Genomic DNA, 27,316 nt, shown 5'->3' on the forward strand with positions numbered 1-27,316 from the left:
ACCTGTCCACAATGACCCAAACTGCGTCAAATTTTCTCTGAGTCCATGGGAGTCAAACAACAAAATCCATAGTGATACGCTCCCACTTCCACTCAGGAATTTCTAACTTCTGAAGCAAACCGCCGGGTCTTTGATGCTCGTACTTGACTTGCTGACAATTTAGACACCGAGCTACATATGTAACTATATCCTTCTTTATTCTCCTCCACCAGTAATGTTGCCGTAAATCTTGTTACATTTTGGCGGCACCTGGATGAATAAAATACATGGAACTGTGTGCCTCTTCAAGAATCAATTCATGAAGCCCGTTAACATTAGGCACACAAATACGACCCTGCATTCGCAGAACTCCATCTCCCCCCATAGCAACCTGTTTGGCATCACCATGCTGCACCGTGTCCTTGAGGACAAGTAAATGAGGATCATCATACTGCCTCTCTCTGATGCGCTCATATAAAGATGACCGAGCGACTGTGCAAGCTAAAACCCGATTGGGTTCTGAATATCTAACCTCACGAACTGATTAGCAAAAGTTTGAACATCTACAACTAATGGCCTCTCACCAACCAGAATATATGCAAGACTGCCCATATTCACAGCCTTTCTACTCAAAGCATCGGCCACCATATTGGCCTTTCCGGGGTGATACAAAATGGTGATATCATAGTCTTTCAACAACTCCAACCATCTTCTCTGCCTCAAATTAAGATCTTTTTGTTTGAACAGATACTGAAGGCTACGATGATCAGTAAATACCTCATACGAGACACCGTAGAGGTAATGCCTCTAAATCTTCAGCGCATGAAGAATGGCTGCCAATTCTAAGTCATGAACAGGATAATTCTTCTTGTGAACTTTCAATTGCCGCGATGCATATGCAATCACCTTCCTATCTTGCATTAATATTGCACCAAGCCCAATGTGAGATGCGTCACAATATACCGTATACGATCCTAAACTTATGGGTAACATTAACACTGACGCCGTAGTCAAAGCAGTCTTGAGCGTCTGAAAGCTCAACACACACTCGTCTGACCATCTAAATGGGACACCTTTCTGGGTTAGTCTAGTCAATTTGCTTGCTATAGATGAATACCCTTCCACGAACCGACGATAATAACCTGCCAAACCCAGGAAACTCCGGATCTCTATAACTGAAGTAGGTCTCGGCCAATTCTGAACAACCTCAATCTTCTTAGGATCCACCTTTATGCCTTATGCCGATACAACATGCCCTAAAAAGGCAACTGAGTCTTACCAAAATTCACATTTTGAAAATTTGGCATATAACTGATTATTCTTCAAAGTCTGAAGCACACTCCGAAGATGCTGCTCATGCTCCTCCCGACTGGTGGAGTAAATCAAGATATCATCAATGAATACAACCACAAAAGAATCCAAATAGGGCTTGAACACCCGATTCATCAAATCCATAAATGCTGCTAGGGCATTTGGCAACCCAATGACATCACTAGGAATTCGAAATGCCTATACCGAGTTTGAAAAGCTGTCTTAGGGACATCAGATTCCCTAATCTTCTACTAATGGTAACCAGACCTCAAATCAATCTTTGAAAATACCTTGGCACCCTGAAGCTGATCAAATAAGTCATTAATTTTTGGCAACGGATATTTGTTCGTGATAGTGGCCTTGTTCAACTGCCGATAATCTATACACATCCGCATAAAGCTATCTTTCTTCTTTACAAATAATACTGGTGCACCCCAGGGCGAGATACCGGGTCTAATAAATCCCTGATCAAGCAAGTCTTGTAACTGCTCCTTTAATTCTTTCAACTCCGACGGGGCCATATGGTATGGTGGAATAAAAATGGGCTGAGTGCTCGAAGCGAAATCAATACAGAAGTCAATATCTCCGTCGGGTAGCATCCTCGGCAAATCTGCAGGAAATACTTCTAGAACTTCACGAACAACTGGTACTGAGTCCATATAAGGAACATCGGTACTAGGATCACGAATATAAGCCAAATAGGCTAGACACCCTTTCTCTACCATACGCCGAGCTTTCATATAAGAAACAACCCTGCTGGCAGAATGGCTAGGAGTTCCTTTCCACTCTAACCGAGGTAACCCCGGCATGACTAGGGTCACTGTCTTGGAATGACAATCCAATATAGCATGATAAGGTGACAGCCAATCCATACCCAAGATGACATCAAAACCTACCATATCAAGAAGTAGAAGATCCACCCTAGTCTCAAGACTACCAATAGTAATCACACACAAACAATAGATATGATCTACTATGACAGAGTCTCCCACCGGTGTAGATACATACACAGAAGCACTCAGAGAATCACAAGGCACAACCAAATATGAAGCAATTTAGGAGGACACATAGGAATAAGTAGATCCTAGATCAAATAAAACTGAAGCATCTCTATGGCAAACTGGAATAATACATGTGATCACAACATCAGATGACTCGGCCTCAGGCCTAGCTGGAAAAGCATAAAATCGAGGCTGAGCCCCACCACTCTGAACTGTGTCCCTGGACCGGCCTTTAACTGGCTGGCCTCCACCTCTAATGGCCTGACCTCCACCTCTAATTGTCTGACCTCCACCTCTAGCTGCATGACCCCTACCTTTAGCTGGGTGAGCAGACGGTAAAGCAACCGGTGTCAGTATGATGGCACGAGAATCCTGCCGAGATTTGTTACTCGCCAACCTAGGGCAATACCTCCTGATGTGACCAATGTTCCCACACTCATAACACCCATCCTGATGTCGTGGCTGCTGAAGCTAAACCGAATGGGCCGGATAACCGCTGTAGTAACTCTGGAGTGGGGGTGCACTGATAGGAGCTGAATGTGCACTAAATGCTGGCTGTCCATAGTAAGGCATAATAGGACCGTGACTCCCTGAAGCACTGTGAGATGCATGAAGTGCTGAATGAAATGGTCTGGGAGGATGACCCCTACCAAAATTACCCTTGCCTCCAGACGAGGAACCACTGAATCCAGCGAACTGACGAGGCCTCTTATCAGACCTCTGCTCTCTCTCCTGTGCAAGAACCATCTCGATCCTCCTCGCGACATTAGCAGACGCTTGGAAAGAAATCTCACTTCCGGTCTCCTTGGCCATCTGAAGCCTGATAGGGTGAGTGAGTCCCTCAATAAAACTCCTCACTCTCTCTCCCTCAGTAGGTAGTAAAAGGAGAGCATGACGGGCCAAATCCACAAAACGGGACACATACTGAGTAACAGTCATAATTCCCTGCTATAGACGCTCAAATTGCTTGCGAAAATCCTCTCTCAGTATGATATGAAGGAACTTCTCCAGAAATAGCTGAGAGAACTGCTCCAAGGTAAGTGAAGACGATCCAACTGGTCTGGTTAATGTATAATCTCTCCACCACCTCTTGGCAGAACCCGTCATCTGAAATACAGCAAAATCAACTTCATTGGTCTCAACTATACCCATATTTCGTAGTACCTCATGGCAGCAGTCAAGATAATCCTGTAGGTCCTCAGGAGGTGTACCACTGAAGTGAACTGGAAAGAGCTTAATAAACTTATCCAGTCTCAATAAGGCCTCAAAAGACATGGCGGGCCTGTCACCGGTCTGTGCCACAACAACTGGGTGAACTACCCCGAATGGCGGGGCTACTGGAGCCTGATTCTGGGGAGCCATCTGCTCCGGAGCGGGAGTAGTGGGAGTTTGTCCTCCTCCCCATCATGTGAAACTGCTGGTGCCATTGGAAATGTACTATTCTGGGCCACACCCTCCATAAGACTCACCAAACGAACTAGAGCATCCTGAAGCACTGGAGTAGCTATGAATCCTTCCGGGACCTGAACTGCTCCAACTGGTACATTCTGAACTGGAACCTCCTCCTGAAGATCTACCTGAGGTTCTACAACAGGTGCAGCTGCTCGAGCTCTGTACTGAGCTCTACTTCTGCCTCTGCCTCTTCCTCGGCCTCTAGCACGACCTCGGCCTCAACCTCTACCCCTGGCCATAGTTGCCACCGGGGGTTCTGGTCCCTGTCCGTCGGTAGATATATTACGTGTTCTCACCATTTGTGAGAGAATAAGAGTAGAATGGTTCAATCATCGATGATAGAATAAAATCGCACGACAAAATAAGAAAGAAGTGATATTGTTCATAAACTTTATAGCCTCAGAGAGATAAGTACAGACGTCTCCGTACCGATCCTTCAGACTCTACTAAACTTGCTCGTGACTCGTGAGACCTATGTAACCTAGTGCTCTGATACCAACTGTCACGACCCGAAATTCCCACCTTCGGGACTGTGATGGCGCCTAACATTTCACTTGCTAGAATAGCCAATGTTAGAATAATATTATCTATTTTAAAATAATTTTTAAATTCATTAATAATAATAAAAATAAATGCGGAAGTAAGGTCTGAAATGTAGTGAATAATCCAAACAATAAACGGTGTCTAAATTTCATCACAGAATTGGTGTCACAAGTGCACGAGCTTCTAGAATAATACAAATAAAGGTCTGAATAAAATAAAGCTGTCTAGAAACAAACATACAGCTAAAGTAAAGTAGATGGGGACTTCAGAACCGCAGACGCCATACAGTTATACCTCAAGTCTCCTCTGATAGCTGAAATCCGAGTAAATCTATGGTACGCCGCTAGGACCAACTCCGAAATATGCACAAAAGGTGCAGAGTGTAGTATCAGTACAACCGACCCCATGTACTGGTAAGTGTTGAGCCTAACCTCGACGAAGTAGTGACGAGGCTAAGGAAGGTCACTTACATTAACTTGTACGCAATATTAGTAACAACAACAAATAATACAAATAAATCAGGCAACTCATTTATAATAGTTGAAGCCAACTCAGCAGTCATAACCAATTATTATTTTAACCAATTACCGTTACAGCATGCAAACCGCTCCCACAATATATTCATTTTCAATCCTCCGTTATATTTATTTTAATCAAGTATATATATAGACTTTTAAATAAGTCTGTTGCGGCGTGCAATCTGATCCCCCAATATAGACTTTTAAATAAGTCTATTGCGGCGTGCAATCTGATTCCCCAATATAGACTTTTAAATAAGTTTGTTACGGCGTGCAATCCGATCCCCCAATATATATATAAATATATATATTTACTTTTATTTCCATTGCGGCGTGCTACCCGTTCCCCCAATATAACTTTAAACAACTCATAAATATAATAAAATTTATTTCAATAAATACCACGTCCAATGCGAAACTATTAAGCATCAAGGCGCACAATAATTATAATTTATTTATGACAAACAATGGCAATTAGCAATTATTTGTGAAAATCGTGGAGAAAATAGGCAATTTAATATTTAGTATGCTAAATGTCAAATAACAATTAAGACACATAAATCAAATAGCATGTAACAATTATTGAAGAAATTCAAGAATTAATATTTGACAAAGAATAGGAGAGAAATAATTATTATATCGATTAATTCATGATTTAAAACGATTTATGATTTTTCAAGTAATTATGCAAACAATTAATTTGACGATGTATAAATACTCGTCACCTCGCCTATACGCCGTTCACATGCATTTCACATAACAAATATCTTAAGGGTTCTATTCCCTCAAGTCAAGATTAACCACGACACTTACCTCGCTTTGCAATTTCAATCAATTACTCGACCACAACTTTTCCTTTTGAATTTGTCTCTAAAAGTGTCAAATCTATTCACAAACAATTCGATATACTCAATACGAATCATAGGAATTAATTCCATATGAATTTACTAATTTTTCAGATAAAATCAGAAATTCACTTTTAAAAATTGACAGTCTGTCTCGCGTCTCAAATCTCGGAAAAACTTACGAAATCCGAACACCCACTCCGAGACGAGTCCAACCATACAAAACTTATCTAATTCCGATGTCAAATGGACCTTCAAATCTTAAATTTTAATTTTTGGAAGATTTTATAAAAATATTATTTTTCTCCCAAATTTTCACGGATTCATGATATAAATTAGTATAGAATCATGAAATGTAATCGATATAGGATAAGGAACACTTACCCTATATCTTTTTGTGAAAATCGCTCGAGAATCGCCTTACCCGAGATCAAAAATGAAAAATGGTTGAAAATGGGACGAATCCCATTTTCCAGAAGTTCTGTTTTCTCGAAGTTTTTACTCATCGCGATCGCGGAAATGCGTTCGCGATCGCGTAGAACAACTTTTGCCCAGGTTCGTTTTACTCTTCGCGATCGCGGAAATGCCTTCACGATCGCGAAGTACATTTTGGCTACCCAGATTTTTAACTCTACACGATCGCGTAAATGGCCATGCGATCACAGAGAACATTTTCTCACCCTTACGCGATCGCGTACTGGCTTATGCGATCGCGTAGCACAAGTTTGGTGCTTCAGCTTTTGTCTCATTCCTTCTTCGTGATCGCAGCTTGGCCTTCGCGTTCGTAGTGCACAGGTAGTTAACCTTCCGCGATCGCGTGCCTACCTTTGCGAACACGAAGGATAAAACTCACGACTCATAATTTCCTCTTCGCGATCGCAGGAATGGCTTCGCGATCGCGAAGCACAATGCACCAGATGCACAAAAACTAGATTTTCTAAGTTCAAAATCATCTCGTAGCCTATCCGAAACTCACTTGATCCCTTGGGGATACAAACCAAACATACACACAAGTCCTAAAATATCATACGAACTTGTTCGCATGATCAAATCGCCAAAATAACATCTAAAACCCCGAATTGAACACCAAATCATATAAAATTTTCAAGAAAACTTTAAAATTTATATTTTCACAACCGGACATCCGAATCACGTTAAATCAACTTCGTTTCTCACCAAATTTTGCAGACAAGTCACAAATATTATAGTGGACCTATACAGTCCCTGGAACTAAAATACGGACCCGATGTCAATAAATCCAACATCAGTAAATTCTTAAAAATCATTAAGCTTTCAAACTTTTAATTTTTCATCAAAATTCCATATCTCGGGCTAGGGACTTCGGAATTCGATTCCGGACATACGCCCAAGTCTCAAATCACGATACGGACCTACCACAATTGTCAAAACATAGATCCGAGTCCGTTTTCTCAAAATGTTGATGAAAGTCAACTCAGCTGAGTTTTAAAGCTCTATTTCATATTGTAATCCATTTTTCACACAAAAACTTTTCGAAAAATTATACAGACTGTACACGCAAGTCGAGGAATGATACATACTTCTTTTTGAGATCTTAGAACACAGAATAAATTATTAAATTTAAAGATAACATTTTAGGTCATCACAATATGGTCCAAAGAAGTCCCTTTTAAGATATCCTTCTTTATGTGGAGACTATTAAAGAATAAATTACCATTTGAAGGTAATACTCAGAGATTTGATATCCATACAGTCTTCAGATGTTCTTGTTGTAGTCAACATCATTTGTTTGTTGAGAGTGACATTGCAAACGCTGTTTTGCATAATATATCCAGACCATTAGGAGTCAACCGGAGAAGAAACAACATCACCAATGTGTTATATCAGTGGTGGAACATATCTCCAAAAAATCCAGTGCATAAACTTATACTTCACATAACTCCCATTATTAGTTGTTGGGAAATTTGAAAGCTAGATGCTCCAAAACGTACAGCCAAAAGAATACTACCATTACTAGGATTTGTCAACAAATTGTGTTTTGATTAAAATTTCCATGGGTATAAAATTTAGTATGGTGGAAAATGAATGGAATTTAAACCAAACCCGCTACAAAGCTGAGAGCTATAAACCTAGACTCACTCAGGAGCATTATGGTGACATGGGTAAAACCAGAGGATGATAACTGGAAGCTGAACTCTGATGGCAGCTGTAGAAGTGTGTCATTGCTTTCGGGAGGGAAACACATTAGCAGACTCCTTAGCCAAGCATGCTACTAATAACCTGGAAAACAAGCTATATTTGCAAGAAGAGGAATTACATTGGGGAACAAAAGGATATCTGAGAATGGACAAGCTACAAATGGCCTCATTCAGGATCAAAGAAACCAAACATTCTATGTCACGACCCAAAATCTCATCATAGGCGTCGTGATGGCACATAGTCTCTAAGACTAAGTAAGTCGATCATAACAATAATTCAAGCCTTTTTAAAAAAAAAAAAAAAAATTAACACAAGTGTCAAAACCAACAACGGAAATAATTATAACAACCTCCCAAGACTGGTAATACTGAGTCACGAACTCTAACTGAATACATAAAATGATCTCAAGGATTAAATATTCAATACTGTTTGAATAATAATTAACAATACAATAAAATGGAAAGGTCCTAAGGGACTGCGACGACCAAGCAACTCTACCTTGAATCCTTGCGATCAACACATTAACTCTGCTCGAGTCCAATATCTCCAGTACCTGGCTCTGAACAAAAATATGCTGAAGTGTAGTATGAATACAATCGACCTCATGTACTCAGTAAGTATATTGTCTAACCTCGTCGAAGTAGTAACGAGAATTTTTCGTTAAAAGATATTCACTGTTACAACCTATGCAGTAGACTAATAATGGAACAGTTATAGAACATAACAAATAAGGGTACAATTAAATAACTATGCGAGGCAGTAAATGATTATTAAGAGAAACTGCAGTAGTAAATTCATAATTTTTCCTAGTGTGAATAATGTATTCAATATATCAAATTGAGTAGCACGGTAACACCTTTGTGCATTTATATCATTCTCAGTCAATATATGTTTGTAGATAAAATCAATTGGCATGGCAACACCCTTCGTGAATTTATCTCTTTGTCACCAAGCATACATATAACAGTACCAACTAGGTGGGAGAAATGCCAATAACAATAAATATAAAGTGAAAATTACACTAGTAGAAATAACGAATAAGGCAGTGCATATGGGCAACGGTAACAGACTAGGTGGAAGGCATAGATATTATGACAGCAATTAGGAAAGAAGAATATAAATTTCACTAACTAGCATGGTAGAAGGCTTAATGCAAACATAGCAACAAGAAGAAAATCATAATATTTGCAAGTTAAACAGATAGAAAATATGAATGATACACAACAAAAAGATATCACAATATAATGTATGTCTCTCATCCTCGCCTACACGAAAACACCATTCGTGCCATGAATATAGATAATATAAAATATGATAATGTAACTAAAATAGCACGTCATCACCCTTCGTGCTTTTACTCACATCCTCCCATGATAATGTGCATGATGGCATAATAATATAATTGGAATGGCACGGCATTACCCTTCGTGCTTTATACTCTTCCTCACATAATAATAAATGTGAAATGGCACGGCATCACCATTCGTGCTTTTACTCTCATCCTCACATGATAATATAAACGAAATGATACGGTATTATCCTTCGTGCATAATAATATATATGAATGGCACGACATCACCCTCTGTGTTTTACACTCTCCCTCTCATGATAATGTATATGAAATGGAACGTTATCATCCTTCGTGCTTTTCACTCTTTCTTACCAAGCACATGTATATCATTAACAAGCAAGGTAGGAAGCATAAATAATATTACAGAGAGTGTTTAAAAGAATACTCCAATTGAACATCAATCACGGCTTTCAAGTCAATAACAATTCAATAAATCCCAAGTACTTTATTATTCAAGTATTTCAATAAGTCTCAAAAATGACCTTCAACTCAAGTATAGAATTCAAAATCTCAAGAATAATGGTCGTAGAGATGTATTTGTGATTAAGTATAATAACGACCGGATTTAGCACATCAATAATTACATTAATAGTCCGTCAATATTTTAATCAAATTATAATAAGCCAAATCATTGTTTCTAGCATTTACTTTCGTATCCATAGAAATCTAGAAGTCAAAAAAAAAAAACGTGAACAAAAATATCACATAATTCTAAAAAGCACAATTAATCGTATAATTTACCCTCGATCATGTTTAACCCTGGCACATACATATATGCTCGTCACCTGATATATGTATCACCCCTGCATGTAGCAAACAATGCCAATTAGTAGAAAAAATTCCCTCAACAAAGTTAAGCAACGCACTTACCTTTATGAAGTTAGACCGACACTCAAAAATAGCCTTCTTGCTTGAATTGACCTCCCGACAACTCAAATCTATCCAAATTAATTGTATACCTTCATTAAAATTTATCGGTAACAATTCCGGATAATTTAGCGTCGACATAAAATTTTATTTTAAAAAGTCAACCAAAAGTTAACGTGGGGCCCGCCTTTCGGAACCCGACATAATTTTTACGAAATCCGAACACCCATTCCGATTCAGCCATACGTAGTTTATCAAATTCTGATAATGAATCGACCTCTAAATCTTAAATTTTTTGTTTTTTAAAAGATTTTGCAAAAATCCCATTTTCTTCCAATTGATTCACTAATAAAGAATAAAAATAATCATGGAATTTGAAAATATAATGAAAACCGCCCCAATCCATTTGGTGAAAATCCTCCCAAAAATCGCTTCAATCCGAGCTCCATAGCTCCAAATACATTGAAATGAGCTTATAAAAAATTGCCCAATAAAAACACTAATCTCGTTGCTAAAAGTCCATTTTCCGTCACTAAAAGTCCATTTCTCGTCACTAAAGGTCCGCACCAGAATTAACTCCTTTACTCAGTGCGATACCAATATCACTCGTCAAACAATTAACTCATGTTTCGCGCTAAAAACTCAATTCCGAGTTGATGAAATTAGACCAAACAATCAAGATCATTCCTATAATTCATTATCAAACTCCCGAAAGTCTCTAAATCAAATTTCGATCTCTAGAACTAAAAATGGACCTTTGGATCATTACATGCTTATGCTCAAAACACTGTGAAAACACCAAACACGTAAAAAAAACCATCCAAAACTCATCCGAGTCCATGAGACCCCAACCAAGTATACTAACAAGTCTCAAAATATGATACGAACTTGTTCGTAGTCTCAAGTTAGATCAAACAATAACGAAACAACGAATTGCACCTCAAATCGAACTTATGAGTTTATGAAATTATTCAAAATTTTATATCTTGTGTCGAAACGTATCAAATCAATCTTGAATGACTTCGAATTTTGCATGCAAGTCATAAATGACATAATGGAACTGTTCCAATATCCAAAATCGAATTTCAACCCCGATATCAATAAATTCAACTCCCGGTCAAACTTTCAAAAATATTATATTTTCCAACTTTCGCCACAATGCGCCGAATTGTCCTACGGACTTTCAAATCCAAATCTGGACATGCGCCTAAGTCCGAAATCACCGTACGAAACTATTGGAACCATCAAAATTCCATTCGAAGTCGTTTGCTCAAAGATCAAATCTCCGATTAAACTTTAGAAATTCAAGCTTTATAAAATCAAACCTTTTATTATTTTTCAAAAACTAATGGAAAACGTGCATACGCACCTCGGAATAATTTCAAATTTTGTACATAAGTCATAAATATCATTACGAAGCCGATCAAACTCTCGAAATCCAAATCGGGACCCGGTATCAACAAAAATCCAATTATGGCCAAATATAGGAATTCTTTAAACCTTTACATTTTTAGTTTCCGTCAAATGGCGATAATACAAGCTAGGAACTTTCTAATTTGATTCCGGGCATACGCCCAAGTCGAAAATCACGATACGTACCCACCGAAATTGTCAAAATATAGATCCAGGTCCGTTTGCTCAAAAACATTGACCGAAGTCAACTCAAATGAGTTTTAAAGGTAAAATTTCACATTTTCAATGGTTTTTCACATAAAAATTTCCGGGAAAAAGATACGAATTACGCACGCAAATCGAGAAAGGCTTAATGGAGATATTCGAGGTCTCGAAATACATAAATGAAGGTTAAAATTAAAAATGACCTATCGGGTCATCACATTCTCCACCTCTAAAACAAACGTTCGTCCTCGAACATGGGAAATATTATTCTGAGGTTATCAAATTGCTGATTTTTCTTTTACACATATACTCGCGGGTGATTCTACGTCATCACAATCAGCATACGTTTGACAATACCATCTTAATTGAGATTATTTCTGTCATGACCCAAAATCCAACTAGTCATGATGGCACCTAACCCAACCCGCTATGTAAGCCAATTAATAACTAACCAATTCCAATGAAATTAATAAGGCAATTAATTAAAAAAATAACTTAAACTAATACATTTCCCCAAGAACTGGAAGTACAAATCATGAGCTTCTAAGATTAGAATTTACAAAGCTGGTATGAAATAAATACATCATCTATTCGAAATGTACATAAACAGATTTTTATTAATCTAAGGCTACCATGAACAAGAGGCATCTACAACCGGAACGCAGATACGTCTTCAATTCTAGCTCCCGTCGATCGTAGCAACATCAACATCCAACATCTATACGCAAGGTGCAGAAGTATAATATGAGTACAACCGACCCCATGTACTCAATAAGTAACAAACCTAACCTTAGGTTGAAAGTAGTGACGAGCTGGAACAAAGGTCGGGTCCAACACCAATAGCCAACAACAGTCCATAACAATGTAAATCAAGTAATAAAAGAAGTAACTCAGAGATAAAATGCTCAGCTTAATCGTGATTTCTAAAAATAGTTCTGCCTTTCAAGTGTATCAGTGAAAACCCAAGTCATTTACCGAAGATGCCAAAAATATAAGTATGTTTGAAAATAGTAATTTTTCCAAAACTCCTTCCAACAATAAATAAGATGTTTCATTTTTTTTATAGATAGCTAGTGTAAAATGTATCACTATGCCCATATGTCAATATCTGTGAGAAGTCATAAATGACGTGATACCGTACAACATGAGGAAAATACATCTCTATGCATGTATGCCATGTGTGCATGTCAATACAACGTATCTCATAGATGAACTCATGTACTCACACTCTCAAAGTACTCAATCTCACTGTCTCACACTTTCCACTTATTATGCTCAATCACTCAGTACTGTATATGGCCAATCCGGACTAAGGAAGATCCATCCCGGAATATATACATCAACTGACCATCAGTCACTTAGTACTGAGTAAGGCCGATCCAGCCCGTGGGGAAGATCCATCCTCAGGTATAAATGCTTTGGACAATATCCATGTCAAGGGAAGATCCATCCCTCAGGTATAAAAGCTTCGGACAAGATCCATGTCCAGGCAAGATCCATCCCTCAATATAAATCAACCGCGTTCACTGGGGGGGTGTGCAGACTCCGGAGGGGCTCTTTCAACCCAAGCGCTATAAACCGCATGAACAACTAACGTGCTGCACAGATAACTCACGTGCTGCACGGACAACTCACGTGCCATAGTATCAATATCCTCACAATCAGGCCCTCGATCTCACTCAGTCATCAATCTCTCCAGTCTCTCGGGCTCACAATGTGAGAAAACTAGCCCAAAATTGATGATATGATGTGTCAATTAATAGCAACAGAGACTGAGATATGATATGAAATGAATGAACATGACTAAGTATGAAATTGAAAATGTAAGCAAATAACTCAACAGCAGTAACGACCTCAATGGGTCCCAACAGAATAAGCATGTAGCCTAGACATGGTTTCTAACATGAATCACAACTCAATAGCTCTAGTACGTAGAGATTTTCACGATTTCAGATGAGTTCAGGTAACTACACAATACCACATGAATAACAGAGTCACAGTGTACACCCACACGCCCGTCACCTAGTATGTGCGTCACCTCAACACCAAATACATAACACGTATAATCAGGGTTCATACCCTCAACTCCAAGATTAGAGATGTTACATACCTCGAACAAGCCGAATCCAATGTCGAGGAAGCTAAACAATGCTCCAGAAATTTCATTATGCGTGTATCAACTTCCGAACGAATCGAATCTAGTCACAATTACTTCAATTCAGTCAACACAAATTATAGGAATTAATTCCATATAAAAACACTAATTTTCCCAAACAAACCCGAAATTACACTCAAATATTCCCCGTAGGGTCCATATCTCGGAACCTAACAAAAGCTACAGAATATGATCGCCCATTCAACCACGAGTCCAACCATACTAATTTTACCAAATTCCGACATCAACTCGACCCTCAAATCCTCAAATTAAACCAAGAGGGTTTTATAAATTTTCCAACTTAATTCACTAATTAAATGTTAAAAACAACCATGGATTCGGGTAATTTGACCAATATAGAGTTAAGAACACTTACCCCGTTGTTTTCCTTGAAAATCTTCCAAAAATTGCCTCTTCCCGAGCTCCAATTCGTCAAAAATGGAGTCCCATTTTCAGAACTTATGTTCTGCTGCCCAGTTATTTTCCTATATGCCATCGCGGACCAAGTCCCGCGATCGTAAAGCACAAATTTCCACTGCAAAAAATTGACCCTATGCTATCGCGGATTAATTCACGCGATAGCGAATCACAAAAGAGACTACCCCTAAATTTGGCCATCGCGAACGCGGTTGAATCCACGTGAACGCGGATCACTGATGCACAAACCTACGCGATCGTGGACTGATCCACGCGATCGCGAAGAGCAACATTGCGTGACCCCTACTGCCTCACTTTCTCTTTGCGAACGAGACTTTGCCCACGCGTTCGCGATGCATTCTCTCTTCCCATCTACGCAATCGCGATTCTCCCCACGCGATGGCATAGAACAAAGACTCAACAACCCCAATTAAACCTAAGCGATCGCAGATCTTTCCACACGATCGTGCAATGCACCAGAAAAACTTCAGCAAAACTTCAAGTCCAAAATTCAATCCGTTAACCATCCGAAACTCACCCGAGGCCCCTGGGACCTCAAAAATATACCAACAAGTCCTAAAACATCATACAAACTTAGTTGAAGCCTCAAATCACATTAAACAACGATAAAAACACGAATCATACCCCAATTCAAGCCTAAGGAAAACTAACAATTTCCAACTTCTACATTCAATGCCGAAACATATCAAATCAAGTCCGAATGACCTCAAATTTTGCACACAAGTCATAAATGATATACCGGACCTATTCAAATTTCCAGAATCAGATTCCGATCCAGATGTCAAAAAATCAACTCTCCGGTCAAACTTCCAAACTTAAATTTGTATTTTAGCCATTTAAAGCCTAATTTAGCTTCGAGCTTCAAAAAAATAATCCGGTCACGCTCCAAAATCCAAAATCACCATACGGAGCTATTGGAATCATCAAAACTCGATTTGAGAGTCGTTTACACATAAGTCAACATCCAGTCAACCTTTTCAACTTAGTTTTAAACCTTGGAACTAAGTGTTTCAATAAATTCCAAAACCTCACCGGACCTGAACCAATTACCCCAGCAAGACATATACCGACTAAAAATCATAAATTGAACCGCAAGTGGGGGAACGGGGCTGTAATACTCAAAACGGTCGGTCGGGTCGTTACATTCTCCCCCACTTAAACATACGTTCATCCTCGAACGTGCCAAGAGTTGTTTCCAAGCCATCACACCACTACTCCATCTTACCACGCACATACCTGGGGGTGATTCCACGCCACCCTATTCCATATAGGTCTTATAACACAACATAATTGAAGATCATCACTTTAATCTTAGTCCGTAAAACTTAGAACCCAATTTCCAACATTCAGAATTTCTTACAAGACCCGAATTTTACATCTACACATTGTATAAGTCTGAACAAGTTGTGTCAAGCCATAACCATAACCCCATATCAAACAAAAACTTCGTACACTGCTGATAATGAAAGAAACGCCCGGAATCTCATAATCACTTATCAGATCAACTAGTCATGGAGCTCTTTCGCCCCAACCGGAACCATAATCACTTCCGATAGTACATATTCTAGGTCCGATGACCTTATATTATCAAACACAACTATTCCACATACACGCCACACCAATATATCTCAAGCCAAAAATTGTGCAATCTGTGCACCCAAAAATGGAAAATATCTCAAAGAATAGAACCGTTTCGCAAGTTCAACAAGCACCACCACAACCGCAATGCTATGAGCTAATCATTAACATCAACCGCACGACATGGTCACAGGCCTCCAGTCCAAGCATATCATACGGGAGCAATTAAACAAGTACACATCCTGGACTAGTATAAATAACATGCCACAGTGTAGGCATGTGCAAAGTGTGCTATCACAACCCAAATCGGCAAGTTAAATGCAGAAATAGTAACTACCAAGTTTACTTAGGGAATTAGCCTCTTTGTAACCTCAAGTATAGCCCAGATAGTTCTCAACAAAGGTACGAATACGAGAAACGTTATAACTTTATGCTTAACAGTCAACTCTAGGCATATCATAGCCTAAGCAATCTTCCGAGCATGAATACTTGCCCTGATGGCATCACATGGGCTCAAACCTCACATATGTGCACACTCATAGCACGTAGCTCTCACAAATAATTAACGCAATAATGCTCACCTCAAACATGCCGCAACCCTGAAACAATATGCTTCTAAGAACTCCCAGTCTCCAAATTCCTAGAACACTTGAATCACCGTAACCGATCCCAACTCCAACACTCGAATGACTAACACATATTTCATGTACGATCATCCCACGAGGAATACTTCCATAATTCCTATGTGCCACATAAAAATAATTGGAATATAAGAAGTCTATCAACCATGTGAGTACCGTAATACCGATGAACATTCGTAAGTCAAAACACAATGCCATTCCGAAATGCGCACCCTTCTCAGGGATTATTGAGCAGTTATAACATTCATCTAAATATCTGAAATTGACAACTCTGTCCAAAATTCGTGATCTTCCTTTCAAGACTGAATTGCCACCTTGTACATGTAAATCTAAATCCTGCATAATACACCACCGCCCTAAGGCCCATAAGCCATTGTACTCTTCTTAAGCACCCCCCATAAGCACCACAACCAAAATGCCCACTCTGAAAATACCTTATGTGAATTTAAAATTGTTATTTTACCTTTCTTATACTGGAATGTAGAATCCATATTCATGCAGAATTACCGCAAGTCCACGCACCATCACATGCAAATCTCAGATTTTATCCATACACAAGTCCGGAAAAATTCTCAATTGCTATATATAAATCTCGAACCCATTAGAACCTTCTCGAGAGTCACCCACTTTGCTAAAATTTAAATTGCACCGCCCAAACGACCGAAAGACACATGCCCCATTGGCACAACAACACCCAAAGAAGTAACCCTGCCTTAACACCACCAATCAAATTCATACTTCGTGCGCACTACATCCTACAAAATAACAACTTAATTATTCTATGATTTTCATATTTTCATAAAGTGCAATGTAACCCATATTCAGAAATTTCCTTACTCGAGTCATCCTCGATCTCAACCTCTGCAAGTCATAACTAACCCACAAGTATGCCTCAGACCAAAATTAAAATTTAACATATAATCATGAAATTAAACCGTCCGCAGCAGGCTCCCCCACTTGGCTCAAAGCCATAGAACAAAACATTCTATAACTCGCAATGCCCATACTCTATTACTGCCATAATACAACAGTCAGCTCAACGAAAATTATTCTTAAGCTCATGCAGCACCAACAAAAAAAATATCTCAATCATCCGCTAAGCTCGTATTTATTCTCTTGACAGTCAAGTCAACTTTCTCAACCAGATTCAAATTCAAATCTTAACACATACACCCCGCTGGTAGATAAGAAGCTCTCCACTCGACATTATAAGGAACACACCTACGTAGATTACTCTACAGGAAATAACCCACCTGTTTAGCCTCAAATTGGCATCTTCTTATACCCTTTCGCAGCCACAATTACTATGCAATAACTTAATCTTTCTGAGTTTGAACTCAACACAACATGAAAATCTAATTCGCTCCACAATTAAACAACATGACAGATCCTTCAACACTCACAATTTGAGACCGTACGTCACATCAAATGAAAATCAAGCACCCAATGGCCCTCTTTACATTCCAAGGAAACACTTATCCTCACATTTAAACTATCTTAACACATCCCGCAGTCACATCATACTTATCGTATAGCCATTCGATCACTCATCGAGCCACAAGCTCCACTTATATGGACACTATCAGACATATAAGTCCAAATATACAAGTGATAACTGAAGCTACCGAGCCTAAACTACGGTCCAAACCTGGCCTCAAGTCCTCCAGACTGGCCCATCACCAAAACACAGAATACACATTTTGAACCTCATTCATGGAATCACAAGCCGGCAATGCACAGCTGATATCGAGCGCTCAAATGCGCACACGAATGCGTGGAAAGAATTCAATTATGTTTCAAGCTGAATCAATTCCACAAGATAAGGAAAGAAAGATGGGAAATTATCCTCAATGCCCTGTAGCCTCTCGAAGATAAGTATGGACGTCATCATACCGATCCGCAAGACTCTACTAGACACTTGCTCATGACTTGTAGAACCTATAAACCTAGAGCTTTGATACCAACTTGTCACGACCCAAAATCCAACTAGTCGTGATGGCACCTAACCCAACCTGCTAGGTAAGCCAATTAACAACTAACCAATTCCAATGAAATTAATAAGGAAATTAATTAAAAGAAAATATCTGAAACTGATACATTTCCCCAAGAACTGGTAGTACAAATCATAAGCTTCTAAGATTAGAATTTATAAAGCTGGTATGAAATAAATACATCATCTGTTCGAAATGTACATAAATAGATTTTTATAAATCTAAGGCTACCATGAACAAAAGGCAGCTACAACCAGAACACAGATGCGTCTACAATTCCATCTCTCGTTGATCGCAGCAACATCAACAACCAACATCAACACGTAAGGGGCAGAAATATAGTATGAGTACAACCGGCCCCATGTACTCAATAAGTAACAAACCTAACCTTAAGTTAAAAGTAGTGACGAGTTGGAACAAAGGTCGGGTCCAACAGCAATAGCCAACAACATGCCATAATAACGTAAAGCAAGTAATAAAAGAAGTAACTCAAAGATAAAATACTCAGCTTAATCATGATTTCTGAAAATAGTTCTGCCTTTCAAGTGTATCAGTGAAAACCCAAGTCGTTTACCGAAGTTGCCAAAAATATGAGTAAGTTTGAAAACAGTAATTTTCCCAAAACTCATTCCAACAATAAATAAGATGTTTTATTTTCTTTCCAGATAGCCAATGTAAAATGCATCACTATGCCCATATGTCAATATGTGTGAGAAGTCATAAATGACGTGATACCGTACAACATGAGTAAAATACATCTCTTTGCCTGTATGTCATGTGTGCATGTCAATGCAACATATCTCAGAGATGAACTCATGTACTCACACTCTCAGAGTACTCAATCTCACTGTCTCACACTTTTCACTCATCATGCTCAATTACTCAGTATTGTATATGGCCAATCCGGAACAAGAAAGATCCATCCCAGAATATATACATCAACTGACCATCAGTCACTCGATACTGAGTAGGGCCGATCCAGCCCGTGGGGTATATCCATCCCCATGTATAAATGCTTCGGACAATATCCATGTTCAGGGAAGATCCATCCCTCAGGTATAAATGCTTCGGACAAGATCCATGTCTAGGAAAGATCTATCCCTCAATATAAATCAACCGCGCTCACTGGGGGTGTGTGCAGGCTCCGGAGGGACTCCTTCTGCCCAAGCGCTATAAACCGCACGAACAACTCACGTCTTGCACGGACAACTCACGTGTTATAGTATCAATATCTTAATCCGCACGGACAACTCATGTGATGTACGGACAATTCACGTGCCATAATATCAATATCCTCACAATCAGGCCCTCGACCTCACTCAGTCATCAATCTCTCCAGTTTCTCGGGCTCATAATGTCAGGAAACTAGCCTAAAAATGATGATATGATGTGTCAATATGTAGCAACAGAGACTGAAATATGATATAAAATGAATGAACATGACTGAGTATGAAATTGCAATGTAAGCAAATAACTCAACAGTAGTAATGACCTCATTGGGTCCCAACAGAATAAGCATGTAGACTAGACATGGTTTCTAACATGAATCACAACTCAATAGCTCTAGTACGTAGAGATTTTTTACGATTTCAGATGAGTTCAGGTAACTACACAATACCACATGAATAACGGAGTCATAGTGCACACGGTGCACACCCACACGCCCGTCACCTAGCATGTGCGTCACCTCAATACCAAACACATAACACGTATAATCAGGGTTCATATTCTAATGTCGAGGAAGTTAAACAATGCTCCAGAAATTTTATTATGAGTGTATCAATGTCCAAACGACTCGAATCTAGTCACAATTACTTCGATTCGATCAACTCAAATTATAGGAATTAATTCCACATGAAAACACTAATTTTTCCAAACAAATCCGAAATTACACTTATGTTCTGATGGCCAGTTATTTTCCTCTATGCGATAGCGGACCAAGTCCCGCGATCGCGAAGCACAAATTTCTACTGCAAAAAATTGACCCTATGTGATCGCGGATTAATTCACGCGATAGCAAAGCACAAAAGAGACTGCCCCCAAATTTGCCCTTTGCGAACTCGGATCACTGATGCACAAACCTGCGCGATCGCGGACTGATCCACGCGATCGTGAAGAGCAACATTGCGTGACCCCGTGCTGCCTCACTTCCTCTTTGCGAACACGGCTTTGCCCATGCGTTCTCCATGCATTCTCTCTTCCCATCTACGCGATCGCGATTCTCCCCACACGATCGCGTAGAACAAAAACTAAGCAACCCCAATTATACTCTTTCTAACATAATAATAAATGCAAAATGGCACGTCATCATCCTTCATGCTTTTACTCTCATCCTCACATGATAATATAAATGAAATGGCACGATATTATCCTTCGTGCATAATAATATATATGAATGGCACGGCATCACCCTTCGTGCTTTACACTCTCCCTCTCATGATAATCTATATGAATGGCACAACATCACCCTTCGTGCTTTTCACTCTTGCTTACCAAGTACATGTATATCATAAACAAGCAAGGTAGGAAGCATAAATAACATCAAGGAGAGTGTTTAACGAATATTCTAATTGAACATCAATCACGACTTTCAAGTCAATAACAATTCAATAAATCCCAAGTAATTTATTATTCAAGTATTTCAACAAGTCTCAAAACCTTCAACTCAAGTATAGAATTCAAAATCTCAAGAATAACGGCCGTAGCAATGTATTTGTGATTAAGAATAATAACGACTGGATTTAGCACATCAATAATTTTATTAAAAGTCCGTCAATATTTTAATCAAATTATAATAAGCCAAATCATTTTTTCTAGCATTTACTTTCGTATCCATAGAAATCTAGAAGTCAGAGAAAACATGAACAAGAATATCACATAATTCTACAAAGCACAATTAATCGTATAATTTACCCCCGAGCATGTTTAACCCTGGCACATGTATATATGCTCATCACCTCATATATGTATCACCCCCGCATGTAGCAAACAATGCCAATTAGTAGGAAAAATTCCCTCAAAAAAGTTAGGCAACACACTTACCTTTACAAAGTTAGGCCGGCACTCAAAAATAGCCTTCTTTCTTGAATTGACCTCCAGACAACTCAAATCTATTCAAATTAATTGTATAACTTCATTAAAATTTATCGAAAATTATTCCAGATAATTTAGCGTCGACATAAAATTTTATTCTAAAAACTCAACCGAAAGTTAACGCGGGGCCCACCTTTCGGAACCCGACATAATTTTTACGAAGTCCAAACACCAATTCCAATTCAGCCATACCAATTTTATCAAATTCCGATAACGAATCGACCTCCAAATCTTAAATTTTTATTTTTGAAAGATTTTACAAAAATCCCAATTTCTTCCAATTGATTCACTAATAAAGGATGAAAATAATCATGGAATCAGGAAATATAATGAAAACCGAGAAGGAAACACTTACCCCAATCCATTTGGTGAAAATCCTCTTAAATATCGCTTCAATCCGAACTCCATAGCTCCAAATATGTTGAAATGAACTGATAAAAAAAACTGCCCAATAAAAACACTAATCTCATCGCTTAAAGTCCATTTTCCGTCACTAAAAGTCCATTTTCACTAAAAAGGCTCTAACTCCATCATACGAACTCATAATTCGACGATTCTTATTCCTATGAGTCACAAATAATAATACGAACTTAGTCGTTCCATCGAAACTCAATTCGGAGCTCATTTGCTCAATGTGATACCAATTTCGCTCGTTAAACAATTAACTCATGTTTCGAGTTATAAACTCAATCGCTACTTGATGAAATTAGATAAAAAATTCCAGATCATTCAAATAATTCATTATCAAACTCCCGGAAGTCTCGAAATCGAATTTCGATCTCTAGAACTAAAAATGGACCTTTGGATCATTACATGCTTATGCTCAAAACAATGTCAAAACACCAAACACATAAAAAAACCCATCCAAAACTCATCTGAGTCCATGGGACCCCAACCAAGTATACTAACAAGTCCCAAAATATGATGCGAACTTGCTCGAAACCTCAAATCACATCAAACAATACCGAAACAACGAATCGCACTTCGAATCGAACTTATGAGTTTATGAAATTTTCCAAATTCTATATCTTGTGCCAAAACGTATCAAATCAATACGAAATGACTTCAAATTTTGCATAGAAGTCATAAATGACATAATGGAGTTGTTCCAATATCCAGAATCAAATTCTGACCCCGATATCAATAAAGTCAACTCCCGGTCAAACTTTCCAAAAATCTTGCCAAAATGCGCTGAATTGTCCTACGGACTTCCAAATTCAAATCCGGACATGTGTCTAAGTCCGAAATTACCATATGAAGCTATTGAAATCATCAAAATTCCATTCCGGAGTCGTTTGCTCAAAAGTCAAATCTCCGGTCAAACTTTAGAAATTCAAGCTTTATAAAATCAAACTGTTTATTTTTTCAAAAACTAACGGAAAACGCACATACGCACCTCGGAATAATTTCAAATTTTGTACATAAGTCATAAATATCGTTACGAAGTTGATCGAACTCTCGGAATCCAAATCGGGACCCAGTATCAACAAAAATTCAATTATGGCCAAATTTAGGAATTCTTTAGACCTTTAAATTTCTAGTTTCCATCAAATGGCGATAAGTCAACCTAAGGACTTCCAAATTTGATTTCGGGCATACGCCTAAGTCCAAAATTACGATACGGACCCACCGGAATCGTCAAAATACTGATCCGGGTCCGTTTGCTCAAAATATTAACCGACGTCAACTCAAAATTTGTTTTAAAGGCAAAATTTCACATTTTCTTTGGTATTTCACATAAAATTAGATAGGTACTGAATATGGATCAAACAGATACCATAAATCGTGATGCTTCAGGAGGTCGGGCATAGCCCCCTTCTTGTAATCGTGATGCTTCAGGAGTAAAAGATTACCCCCACTGTGGTTTTGTTTTTTAAAAAAACTACCACTAAATTGGAACTTCAATTATGCTCATTTGTTATTACGGTATAATCCAAACAATTTGGCCAAATCAAATCATTAATTACACTCCAATATATATAAACGTATAGAGACAGAAAGCACAATAGCATTCCCCACCCCTCTCAAACTAAAAAAAGAGGACCAAACTTACCACATCCACTTAGAGGCAAATGTAATATGTTTGAACTAAACTCATCATTTTTTACACAAAATATACACGTGTTGAAAAATCACTAAATTTAAACAAATACTATGAAGTTTTTGGATTCATAATTTCAAAAGCCAATGGGTTCATGAAGTAAAAATTGAATCAGTCAAGTTTAAAATCTTGGAATTGCTTCTACATGCAACATATAGCCCGTTTGGCTAAGCTTAAAAAATCAGCTTATTTTGAGAAGTGTTTTTTCTTTAAAATGCTTTTCTTAAAAGTACTTTTGATGAGAAGCAGTTTGTGTTGGCTAATTAATTTGAAAAATACTTCTGAGAAGCAATTAACATTTGGCTAAACTTTTAAAAAGTGTTTCTAAGTGCATTTCTCAAAAGTGCTTTTCAAAAATTTTTTTTAGGAGATCTTATTTTTTTCTACTTCTCCAAAACTGCTTCTACTTCTGCTTCTACTCCTACTCAAAAATACTTTTTTTTTTAAAAGCTTGGCCAAATACTTTAACTTTTAAAAAAAATACCTTTTTTAAAAATATTCTTTTGATTTTGTCGAAGTTTGACCAAATATACTATTAGAGGTAAAGCAACTATGTAAAGTTAGGATTTTTTCTTTTTTGCGTCGTGAAAAATTAATAGCATAGAGGTCATAAAACGCAGATTAACAAAGTCTAACAAAAACCAGAAGATATTTGTGGTCCGGCCCTTTCTCGGATCTCGCGCATAGAAGTAGCTTAATGCACCGGACTACACTTTAATTTTAACAAAAAAACAGAAGAAACATAGAACCAAAATAAACCAAATAAGTTGCAATAATTGTCTAAGAAATCCAAAATAAAGGATCCAATCTCCAAAATTAAAATTTAAAAAAAAAGGTCACAAAAAAGAAATTATTTGAGAGCAATTGATCAAACATAGAACTGATTATAACCTTCTTGGTGGCAAGTAGAATAATTCTGCTTTAGGCGAAGCTCTAGGATAACGCATCAACTCTCCAGTTATTTTCCTATCTTCAGTTGAAGTAAATATTCTGTCCCTTTCAATGCTCATTCTTATCAAACTTGGAGTTGCAGCAAACAGAAGCTTTATGAATAGCAGTTCTGGTTTTGAACCATTAAAAGAACGAATTACTACTTGTTCCAGATTGGGAATTGGACGATCAAAGTTGTTCAATTTCTCCAAGTAATTCAACACATCATCAGCATGATTGTCCGAATCAAATACCTATAGTATAGAGAAAGAAAATAGTAACACATTTTAGCTTGTGATATTATCAAATATGTAAAGATATTCTAATGGATTTAACTTCTGAATTTAACTTATATACATAGAGTAAGGACATTATTCACAACCAAATCAAATAATATCGACAGGTCACCTTCTATAAAAGCAGATGCGGACCCAAGATTTAAAAGTAACTAGGCAACCATTGTCAAATAAAAATTTGAGTATTGAAGTTCGGATCGAATCCATGTAGCACACTAAAAGTTAAGTTATGCCCCCAAAAAAGATCAACGCAACTGCCGCATATTTGATTCTTATGGTGTCAATTAAAATATATATTGTATCTGTCACTTAAAATATATATACATAGTATATTTTTTCGAAGTTACTAGGGCCTGGACCCCCTACCCAAAGAATAGGCCGACCTCTACATAAAAGTGACATTTATAATTTTAAAAATGAGACAAGTAACCTGTTACAACATGTAAAAGTGATAAGATAGTGTAAAATTTCGTTACACTATATAAGTTAAACTTTGTTTATACAATTACAGTGTATAGAATTTATTTTAACTTATTATAATAGATAACTTATGTTACTTTTTTGTAGTTATAATAATTCGTTTATATTGTCAATATATAGAAGTTGAGCTATTTTCTAGAAGAGTTATGACTGAAAGTGTAAAGAATCCTTTAATTTACACTATTAGATCACCTAAAAGATAATCAAAAGTAACTGCGCATAATAAACACAAATTAATAACTTGAAAATTAAGACAGACAATATGCTACAACATATTAAATTATAGTAATAGTGTTAAAATTTTTATGTAAACTAAATGAGAGAGTCTATAAACCAAATCTACTGTTAAAAATGAGAGAGTACATACATATCTTACCCAAATCTGAAGCGACTTGGAATTATGAAAGCATGGGATGAAATGAAGAGCAAAAGAAACCTGAGCCAAATTACTGAGTGCTAGACTTAGCATCATATGCCTTAAGCAGTTTTGTACAACAGAGAGACTTCTTGGAACTCGATCTTCACCCAAAAACTTTGTAGCAAATTCAAAAAAATAAAATTCATAAATCATAAATCATATAATCATTTGAATGCTATCACTAAGAAATACTTTTTTTATTGATCTATTAAATAAAATTGACACATTTCTATATCTCGAAATAATTTATCTTTAAACTTCACGTTTTACCTTAATGAGAAGCTTTATAGCCATACAAATATTATGACGAGTTTAAAACCACGAGTATTAAAAGTCAAATAGTCATACAAATGTTATGGCATGTTTAATCTCACAAGTTTCAAAAATCTTTACTTTCTTAACTTTCATGTGAATCACATAAATTGGAACAGAGAGTATTATTTATGTAAAACAATAAGTTAGATATCTTACCTTAAGGTAGAATGTGTCCAGATAAAGTTTCTCAAGCATAGGCAAGCCAAAAATGAACTTCAACAAAGTTGATCTTTCATTTTGCTTGGGATTTTCCACCACTTTGCATAATGAAAGGCTAACCACAGCCAAATTTGTGCACTTCATAAAACAACTTAGGTCAAGATAATGACTTTCAACAACAAACAAGTAACTCAACTGGGGTGAAATAATATTCAGAGATTCAGTACCCCAACAATACATAATGGTCAAATTGGCTAAAACTGGGGCTTTTAGAACAAGACTCTTTGGGGTGGCCATAAATGTAATTTGATTAAGGTAAAGGCTTTTCAAATTTGGATAGGAAAAGATGAAATCTAGTGGCTTAAAAAGACAATTGTTTAGGGTCAAATCTGTCAAGTTTTGATAATAATATATGTAGGTTGGGAGTTTATAGGGATTATTGTTTGAGAAATCAAGAGTAAGGTCCCTAACACCTTTTGTAATAACATAACGAATCCACATATTAATATCAGTTAATGGAAGTAAATCTACTTGAGAAAAATCAAGAACAAATTTGATTATGTTCCCAATGTGTTGTAAAAGGATTTTGTTGATTGTATTATCCAATACACGTAGAGAATTTGTTGAAAATTTTCTACATGTTAACTTATCTAGCACAATATTTGGATGCATGCACCAAATATATCTCCATTTTCTGGCCAAAACACTAGTCTTGGCTGCATCTTTGATTGGCATAAGCTCAAGGATATGATCTATAATATTTCCTGGCATTTCACTGAGTCTATCTTCACCTTCCACTCCAATTGAAAGCCTTTTATTAAACTGCATCTCCATTCTGCAGAAACAAAATCTAAATAACACAGGCTTTTAGTTTACAAAAAAATAAAAATAAAAGAATCTTCAAACTAATGTATGCTATAGTCATCCAAGAATTTTTACCACTCATTCATAAGCAGATATAAGAAATGAAATTCTTGGAATTTGTTTTTTGTGTATGTGTTGGGGGGGCAGAAGCAAATCCAAGTTTAAACTTTATCGGTCAATTTTTAAGGTTTTTAG

The 27,316-nt window shown here is 37.5% G+C and overlaps 1 protein-coding gene across 1 annotated transcript; it reads right to left on the bottom strand.

Annotated features, from left to right (window-relative positions):
* Nucleotides 1-24,543: 24,543 nt before the first annotated feature.
* Nucleotides 24,544-27,091, bottom strand: LOC108946582 (F-box/FBD/LRR-repeat protein At1g13570-like). The gene is made up of 2 exons (XM_070187032.1): nucleotides 26,255-27,091; nucleotides 24,544-24,843 (listed from the first exon to the last, which is right to left on the bottom strand). The coding sequence occupies exons 1-2, from the start codon at nucleotides 27,089-27,091 to the stop codon at nucleotides 24,544-24,546; spliced, it is 1,137 nt and encodes a 378-aa protein (XP_070043133.1).
* Between the last annotated feature and the right edge of the window lie 225 nt (nucleotides 27,092-27,316).

This window comes from Nicotiana tomentosiformis, chromosome 10 (genome assembly GCF_000390325.3).
Source record: "Nicotiana tomentosiformis chromosome 10, ASM39032v3, whole genome shotgun sequence".
Taxonomy (NCBI): Eukaryota; Viridiplantae; Streptophyta; class Magnoliopsida; order Solanales; family Solanaceae; genus Nicotiana; species Nicotiana tomentosiformis.

Coding starts and splice junctions, on each gene's coding strand:
- LOC108946582 (XM_070187032.1), bottom strand. CDS start 27,091: ATGGAGATGCAGTTTAATAAAAGGCTTTCAATTGGAGTGGAAGGTGAA. Junction 24,844..26,254: donor TGGACACATTCTACCTTAAG/GTAAGATATCTA, acceptor TCTATACTATAG/GTATTTGATTCGGACAATCA.